Raw genomic sequence first — 9705 nt, forward strand, 5'->3', positions numbered from 1 at the left:
GCACGCACCGCCTGTCACACTATAGGAGTTGGTCATACCTGAAGTCGTTACCTTAACTATAAGGAGGGCGATGCTGGAGGTAAAGCTAGTAACTGGAGTGAAATCGTAACAAGGTAGCCGTACTGAAAGTTACGACTGGATCAACTCCTTTTCCGAGAAAGCTAATGCTCGTCTAACTTGTATTTGAAGATAGGGGATGCACCATTATCTTTAACTTCTGACTTGTATTGTTGTTTGTCGGAATGACACCATATTTTCGTTGGCACTTGGTCGCTGCTGCTGATGGCTGCATGAGTATTTTCAAGTTGTGAAATTTTTCCTTGGCTTGGAGCTTGGAGTGAATTTTGATGAAAATAATTTAGTTTTTAGGGATTTGGGAATTGGGAGAGAAAAATACACGTGGGCAGTGGGATTGAAAATTGGGATTTAGGAATAGAACATTCCATGGGTTATTAATTTAATTAATTATTAAAAAAATAGTGTGGTGGGTTAGATCTAATATTCTAATAATATGTAATAATTAAATATAAAAGAAAATATTGTATTTGTAAAAAAAATAGGACCCCCATCTAGGATCGAACCTGCAACGTCGGGGGATCAATGACGTGCAGAGTTGAGCGTAGAACCAATGCACCAAGACACAATTTGATATTGAGGGTGCACAATCCATTATATTAATCTTATTCGGTAAGTTTTTAAAAAAGTTACCGTGTGCACGTGCACCCTCACGGTGACACGTGGGTCCGCTCCTAAAGAAGGGGGGATGTTGGAGGTAAAGGCTTGTGACTGGAGTGAAATCGTAACAAGTTAGTCGTACAGGAAGATACAGCTGGATTAGCTCCTTTTTTGAAAAAACTAATGCTCGTTGGATATTTTGATTCGACACAGCTTCACAACTCTTCCCTCCACAAAAAAAAATCGCTATGTTTGAAAATTTAATGAGAAAAGTGTTGAAAACGTTAGACAATTGTCTAATATTTTATTTGTGAGATTGACAAATATATGAGAAATTATTACACATGTGTTTATCCTTATGCAAGATTTTCAATTGCAATAATCTATACACAAGGTTAATTGAAAGAAAATTTAAATGATAGCCTAAACATGGACATTTGACTTAATCCCTTGGAGTTGCTTTTATCGTGACGATGGTCCATTTACCAACTCATTATGTGGCCATTATACTTTGATTGTCACACTTGCAATTGCTAAAAATGGAAAATCAATTTTGTGAATTGTACACCAACGAATGAAGTCCAAAAGAAACTATAACGAGCGTAAATCGAGTCATGGAATCAACAACTGATGTATGCATCCATATAGTTGCTTACAATCACGCCTTTTAAGGATGCGACTCTTTCTCGAATTCTGTCGCCTGAGCCTCTTTACACTTAGCTTCTGCAAGCATGTTTCCAGTACACCCTTCCCAGGATCGGATGGCACGATCGTATGATTCTTGCCATTTCAAAGAGACGAAATTCTATGAACACGTTTTAATCCTTTGACACTAGTAATTTGGAATTGAAATCAAATAGAGTATCAACAAAAAAGGATTATTTTGCTGCTAATTAATCATAGTTAGAGTAACCATAAAAAGTTGTACATATATACATGTGCATTTTCAACCTATTACAACCAAATTTAGACTAGATATCGTAATTGACAGGTGACCTTGATGTCACACATCTTTCTTGAACTTTTCAAAAATATGTTGAATTCGTGTCAGATCCTTTGCATCTGAAAGATCTCGCACTCACATATGACGATAACATATTTAAAAAGTCTAAGCAATGTAAGTCATCACGAGGCCGTGCCACGTCCCACTAAGATTCAGTCTTTCATCACTCTGACTCATAAAAAAGAAGAATTGAACTTAAAAAAAGATCAAAATACAAACATGTCTAGTTTCTTCAACTCTTCAATTTTCTCTATGGACTTGGAACTTCCTTGATGGATTTCAAATCCCAAATATCATCATCCCACAAAACATCATTGTACAAGTTAATATAAGCTTCTCCCAAAAACTCCATGTCCCAAATAGGTGACCAACATGTTCCCCATGACATTTGCTCATCCAATACATTAACATTACTCCATGAACAAAGCCATTCATCAATAATCCAATTATTATCATTTGACTCACTCATCAACTCCACTTCCTTCACATCATTTTTCCTTTGTTCTTCTTGTGTAATTTTCACCTCTTCACTTTGTTTCTCCATAACCCTTTTAGCCCTCTTCTTCTCCTCATAGCTATTTCCCATCACTTTACTACCTCTTTGCCTCTTCATCTTATATACTGAGTCTCGCCGCCAAGCTCCCTTCTGCCTTTGTACTCGAAGATCAATCTAAAGAATTAATGGACCTTGCTCTTGATATGAACTAACTTTTTGTTGTTACAATTGGAAGGAAGATCTTGGTATTTATAAATGTTGAGAATTAGAGGTGATGCAAGTGGTGCAAAATTAATTATGTGACAAATTTGAGGAAAGAGAAAGTTGCAAGTCCCCAAAATCATGTGCAAAAGTTGATAATTGACCTTTGGGGAGGGGTGAGAGTATTCTGTAATCTTTTTGTATTGGAAAAAGTATGATAAGTATTTGGACCATATAACAAGTACTACTAGTAGATACTTGTGTAGCAAAAGTACATGAACATTCAAGTTGAATTGAATGTGACCCTTTCCTTTGTCTCATTTGTCGACATTAAAAATCTCTTTTTTTTTTAAATATAAATATTATAATATTATTTTATTCATTAAAATTTAAACATGTACCTAAATTAACTTTAGAACTCTCAATTATTAGAATTCGAAATTGTTATCTAAAAATTCATAATTCGTAAAGTTTAAATCATGAATCAGATTCTATTTTGAAAATTCACTTTATATGACATAATTTTATTTGTTATGAAAAAACATCTGAAGTTCCTTATCAACAAATTATGACATTTTTGTAGTCATAAAGACAGGACATCAAAACGAATTAAAGGTCTAAAAAAATTTATTTTTCAACATAATAATATGATATATATATTTTTTTAATAGAGTAATAAAACATAATGTATTTAATGTGAAATATAATATGTTATGATCTCCAAAAATTATTCTCCTTGGTCCTTTCATCTCAATTTAGTGTGAAAATAAGTCATATACATTCATATGATTATAAAATGAAACATTTTAAAATTAGATTGTTCTTAAATGCGTACAATATTTTTTGTACAACCTATATTTTAGTTTTACCAAATTCATTTGGGTGTAAGGTCACAACTTTAATTAAGTGCCAAAAAATTAAGACATTTATTATATTTATTACTAGTTAGATTTGTACATTTATTATATTTATTACTAGTTAGATTTGTACATTGGTGCAAGGGGCCAAGTTGTGTCATTTGAGTGCCAGTAGAAGGCAAATGGGGTTTCCTTTTTGTTATTATCGAAAGGCTGGCAGTTATAATTTGGGTCACACCCACCTATGGCTTCTTGGAATAATTATTTTTTCTCGTACAAAATATCTTGCGTTAAGTGTAAAATAACGATATTATATTCAGTTTTTTAGAAAGGTTCAGTTAATTTGGAGGGTGGTTATTCGCACAGATAACTCGAGTTCGATTCCCTCTCAATGTCTTCTGAGCCGAATCTGTCGCACAGGACTTGCCTAATGAGGTTTACATCTTCTGTATGATTTGCAGGCTATCACGGAGTGGAGGGTTTACCCAATGCACATAAAGTACTCACCACAGAGTGCTCACCCGAAAAATAGAGGTTGTGAAAGAAATTATAGCGATTGCCGGTTATTCTGATATTCCAAAGAAAATAAAGTAATATTATATTGAGAGCTCAAATAGAAGAATTTGATTAATGATGAAGGAGTTTCTAGTCCTCCACTTTGGGCTCTTATGGAAGATAAATTGCTTTTAATAAAATTGATATCATATATAAAACTTGAACACATGATTTTGATTAATAGTGAAAGAATATATAGCTATATTGCAGTGATGGAAAAGGTTATTTTATACACATTGTGAAATAAGTTATTCAAAAATAGCTATTGAAATTAATAATTTTGGAATAACTTGTTTTCAATTAAACGACCCCTTAGACCTAGTTTATAGAAACATACAAATATATACAAATATTTATTTTGAATTTAATTGTTATTGTAATATTAAATCTAAGTTCGATGTAAAAAAATATGACTTTTAAATCTCAAATTAACCTTCTTGGCTTCTTCATATGTATACTTCTTTACATATTTAATCTTTTAATGAAAAATTCTAGTTGTAATTAAATATATTCTCTTTATTTTAAGATCAAATACTTATAGTATGTATAATACATAAACAAATATTAGCAGCTAGCAAGCATTTTAACTTTAAAAGTGCACGTATACACACCTTAACAACTTGGTTTGAACTAACAATTAAAGACGCCAACTCGTTTTTAGTGTATCTCATAGACATTCAATATTAATGTGACACATAAATATTGAAGGTATTTAGATGAATATTTTGTACGTAGGTTAGAGTATTCAATCAATACAGTCAGGGGCGGAGTCAGCATTTGGCTAGGAGTTCATCCAAATCTCCTTCCATGAAAAAATATATCATTCATACATGAATAAAAATATTTTTCACATATCTATAGTAAGTATTGAATCCTTTCGACTAAATTTTCTTCAAATATTGAACTCCCTTCAATTAAATTCTTTAAATATTAATTTCTTTTTTATTTGCAATTTTAACTCCTCCTTTAGAAGGGAGGGCCTTGGAGTAACTGGTAAAGTTGCTGCCATGTGACCAGGAGGTCACGGCATTCAAGTCTTGAAAATAGCCTCTGGTAGAAATGTAAGGTAAGACTGCATACGATATACCCTTATGGTGGGGTCCTTCCTCACGGATTTAAGCCTTGGAAACAGTCTCTGACAGAAATGCAAGGTAAGGTTGCGTACGCTAAATCCTTGTGGTGGGGCCCTTTCCCGAACACCGCGCATAGCGACAACTTTAGTACATTGGACTGCTTTTTTTTACTCCTTTAAATACACTATATACTATTTGAGGTGCTTGGATATGTATACTGGAAATTAAAGTGCTCATCCAACTTGATAAATCCAAATTTAAATGTCCTTTTATGTAGGATAACATCTATATTCAAATCTTACCAATTATGTGTGATCACATAATAAGGAAAAATCCAACATTAGGGGCCAAGGATAAGCTCTAAAAAGAAGAAGATTGAATATTGCACTCATACATCACGTGTTTTGGTGGACAGTTGGGCCAAAAAAATGGTTGTTATTTTTGGCATGCCAGACAATTCACATCTTATAATTTAATTATTAAATCTAAGTCGGCAGAACCTTCTTCTTTTCTTTCTCATACGTAACATAATGACACCACAAATAGTGCAATTGAAAAAACAATAATGATTATGACGGAGTGGTAAGTATTTTTTCGTTTTTATTTAGAGATTTCGGACTTGAGTTTCTCTGGATATGAAGTTGTCTTTACTAAGCAGTGTTTTTTTTTTTTTTTCACCCTTGTGGTGTGGCTTACTGGTCGGGGGTTGAAAACTTACCACAGCTACATGGGATCGATTCCCAGATAAGGCCTTTGAGTCGAGCCTGTCGCATCGGACTTGCCTAGTATGGTTAAAAAAACCCTGATGTTACTTGCATGCTGTGCACAGGGGGTTTACTCAGTGCGCACATCTGAAGGATGTAGCGGCTGCGGATTTTCCTGAAATTTTCAAAAAAAATAAAAATATGGGATTTTTTGATTTATGATGAAGTGTAAGTATTCTTTCATTCTTATTCAGAGGTTTGAAACTTGTTCGAGCTCTTCGGAGTATCAAGTCGCCTTTGTTAAGTAGCGTTTTACCTCTCAATTCGAGAATTTTTTTTTTAGTGTAATTTCAAATTTAGTTAGGGGTTTATCGGAAACAACCTCGATCTTTACTTTATGATCTGCGTACACTCTACCCTCCTCAGACCCCACTATGTGGGAACACACTGGGTGTATGTTGTTGTTGATTTCGAATTTAGTCAGATTTAAATACAGGCAATGGACACACCTCTATTAGTGCATTGAAAAAGTAATGGTGATTATGATGGATCGGAGTAGTAAGTATTTCTTTGTTGTTATTCAGAGTTTTTTTTGTTCTTATTCAGAGGTTTCGGACTTAAGTCCTCAGGGTATAAAGTCGTCTTTATTAAGTAGCATTTTACCTCTCAATATAATTAAACTTTTCTGATATAATTTTGAATTTAATCGGACTTAAATACAGACACCAAACGCATCTTTGTTAGTGCATTGAAATTCATCCATCTTTTAACTACTCCACTATACATCTTATATTTTCAATTCTATAATAGAAATCTATGACAGAAAGAACGTTTTCTTCTTTAACGAACTTTATGTATCTGAATATGAATTATGGAGATTAGTGTATCGGTGGAACTTTGGAAGTGCATGCACATATATATAGTCACGTTTGCAATTTTGGTCGTTATTTTTTATGTATATATAATCGATATTGAACCCTTTTCGATTAGTTTGTGTGTATACTGCTTTCGATTTTGAACACCCTTAATGAAAATTTTGACTCCACTAATACTCACAAGTTCGAAGAATTCCAAATATACACATCTCAAGTTTGGCTAGTTGGAAAATTTGAGTTACACCCTCCGATACATTTTACTTGGACATACTAAAAAGTGGATTTTTGGCCAAATCCATCGATAACCCCTCAAACTTGTCCCTAAAATTCACTTAGACCCCTAAACTAAGGCTTGTACCTATTAAACCCCTAAACACCCCCAATTTGGTTCCAATTGAGCATTTTTCGCCCACATCTAATAAGCTTCCATGCGCGTGTCTCCAAATGCCGTTGATGTGAAAAGTTATTCCACTTAAAACCCTCCACGTGTATAAACTAACTCCACATATACTTAATACATTTTAATTTTAAATGGAATAAATCTCATTCCACGAAAGTTTTCTCTCTCTCCCCGTTAACTCTCTCTCTCTTCATAACCCTAAATTAACCAAATTTCCACTCAAATCGAAGGACAAATTTGGGGGTTTTCCTCAGATCTTCCTGGTGTAAGTGTTCTTATGATTTGTATTTGTTAAATTTTATTGAATTTTAGCATATTGTAGTTTTTAGGGTTTTGAAATCACTGTTATGCCTATGATTTTGGGAATATTCTGTCTCCTTACTTAACATTCATTAAAAGTTGTATCTTTTAGCTTATTGATGCGTACTCTGGGTATATTCCGTGGCCATTCCGTTAAGTAACTTTGAATTTTTACCCTTTGTCATAGGTGACGTAATAAATGGAGATAATTTTCACAAAATTGCACCATGGGGGATCCTTTTTCAATACGGGTGTCCCTACATATGTTGCAAGTTGTGTGCCAGAGGTAAGGTACATTGACAAGGACCACTTTTCCATACTAGAATTGTTATTTTATACTAAAGAATTAGGGTATGAAGCTGTTAGGGGTTTGATTATCAAGATGCAGTAACTAATCAATTCAAGTTGATTAAAAGTGACAGACATCTCTATGAACTAGTTAAAGATTTAAAACATGAGGACTTTATTGATTTTTATGTCTATCATGTTTTAGATGAACCAATTTTTGACCCTGATGGTCCCACTGATTTTTACCTGCACCTGATATTATTGAGTGTGCAGACCTAGAAAGAGAAAATGTTGGTGTTGGTGATAGTGCTAACATAAAAAGGGAACCTGTTGGAGTAGAGGAAGGGAGGGAGGATGATGTAGATGATGTTGGTGTACAAGGAGGTGATGAGGCTGATGTAGAAGATGTTGGTGTACAAGAAGGTGATGAGGCTGATGTAGAAGATATTAACCTAGAAGATGTTGGTGTAGAAGGAGGTGATGAGGCTAATGTAGAAGACATTAATGTAGAAGATGTTAATAGGTTAACAAGTGAGTTATCAGATTATTTGAGTAGTGATTCAGATCTTGGAGATATTCCTTCAGAAGATGGCTCAGATGTTGATGAGGAGTTGAGGGCTTTTAGACAAGAAAGAAGGAAAAAAAAGCCAACAACAGAGAAAGAAACAAAAAAACAAAAAAAAAGGGTGTTGAAATCAAAGAAGTACCTGTGGGAGTTGCTAGTTGTGTAGATAGAGGCTTTGGGGATATTGGTAACAGTAAGGCTACCAAATATTCTGGAAAGTTGGGTGGAGATGAGGAATATATTGATAGTTCGGATTATTGGAGTGAAGATAGTGAAGAGATAGATGTAGATGTTGTTAGAAGAGTAGATCTACCTAGAAGAAGGAGAAGCAAGAAAACTAGGTATAATGAAAATTGTGAGTTTTCTGTGTTTGAAGCTTGGAATGATTTTTACGGGTGCAAATCAATTTAGAAAATTTGTTGCAGATTATGCTGTAGAGTATAGAAGGTAGGTGAAGTTAAAACCTAATGAAAAACATAGAATAAGGGTGAAGTACATTGCAGCTAATTGCAACTGGTTGCTGTTTGCTTCTACGATTGGGATTCAGGTGATTTTATTGTTAAGAACTATAACCTTATTCACAAATGTATACCTCTAAACAAGAACAAGATGTGTGATTCAAAGCTGGTTGCTAGAAAGTTCAAGGACAGAATAGCTCCTCAGCCATACATTAGGATTTGGGAAATTCAGGGTTTAGTAAGAGAGGTGTTGGGTCTTTATGTAGGTAAAACTATTTGTTATAGGGCTAAACAGATTGTTACGAGGGAGAATATGAGAGATTGGAAGCTGGAATTTGCCAGATTATGTGACTATGCAGATATGATCAAGAGAACAAATCCTGAAAGTTCTTGTTGGATAAAAATTGACAAAGAAACTGACCAGGAAAGAACCTCTTTGTTTATTTCTATGTGTGCTTTCATGCCTTCAAGCAAGGATGGTTAGATGGGTGTAGGGAAATTATTGATTTTGATGGATGCTTTCTCAAAGGAGTTGTAAGGGTGAGTTGTTGGTTGCTATGAGGAAAAATGACAACAACCAAATGTATCCTATTGCATGGGCAATTGTGGATACTGAAACAAAACATAGCTAGGACTGGTTCATAAGGTATCTGATTGCAGATCTAAATCTGGGAACTGGTGAAGGCTTGACTGTAATGTCAGACCAACAAAAGGTACCACCACTTAATTATTTTTCTCATTACTTGACTTTATTTTCCAATAATATTCCTATTTTAATAATACTTAATACTTATTACAGGGTCTTGTTCCTGTTTTGATGTATCTGCTACCAAATACTGAGAGAAGAATGTGTGCTAGACATATTTGGAGCAATTGGCATGTGCACTGGAGAGGAGAAGAGAGAAGGAAATACTTTTGGAGATGTGCAAAAGCAAGCTTTGAAGTAAAGTTTAGAGAGGAGATGCAAGTAATGTCAAGGCTAGGTAAGAAAGAAATAACTGAGGACATGCTGATTAATCCTCCTACTTCTTGGTGTAGGGCATATTTCAAAACACATTCCAAATGTGATATTGTAGAAAATAACATGTGTGAGACTTTCAATTCTTGGATCTTAGCTGCTAGACATAAGTCCATAATCACAATGTTAGAGGATATCAGACATCAACCGATGAATAGACATGTAGATATGATTAAATTTGCAGAAACATGAATTTCATACATTGCACCTATGGCAAGAACTATTTTAGCAGCTAAC

The 9705-nt window shown here is 34.2% G+C and overlaps 1 protein-coding gene and 1 long non-coding RNA gene across 2 annotated transcripts; one reads left to right on the forward strand and one right to left on the reverse strand.

Annotated features, from left to right (window-relative positions):
* Positions 1–1584: 1584 nt before the first annotated feature.
* Positions 1585–2559, reverse strand: LOC124888594. Its single transcript, XM_047399330.1, has one exon. The coding sequence runs from the start codon at positions 2289–2291 to the stop codon at positions 1929–1931; it is 363 nt and encodes a 120-aa protein (XP_047255286.1). The 5' UTR covers positions 2292–2559; the 3' UTR covers positions 1585–1928.
* A 4480-nt stretch (positions 2560–7039) lies between these two features.
* LOC124888595 lies at positions 7040–9497 on the forward strand. The gene is made up of 3 exons (XR_007047058.1): positions 7040–7104; positions 7327–9163; positions 9250–9497. It is a non-coding gene; the product is annotated as an uncharacterized LOC124888595 (long non-coding RNA).
* Positions 9498–9705: the final 208 nt, after the last annotated feature.

This window comes from Capsicum annuum, chromosome 11 (genome assembly GCF_002878395.1).
Source record: "Capsicum annuum cultivar UCD-10X-F1 chromosome 11, UCD10Xv1.1, whole genome shotgun sequence".
Taxonomy (NCBI): Eukaryota; Viridiplantae; Streptophyta; class Magnoliopsida; order Solanales; family Solanaceae; genus Capsicum; species Capsicum annuum.

Excerpts from the sequence above, each read along its gene's own strand:
- LOC124888594 (XM_047399330.1), bottom strand. The coding sequence starts at position 2,291 with ATGAAGAGGCAAAGAGGTAGTAAAGTGATGGGAAATAGCTATGAGGAG.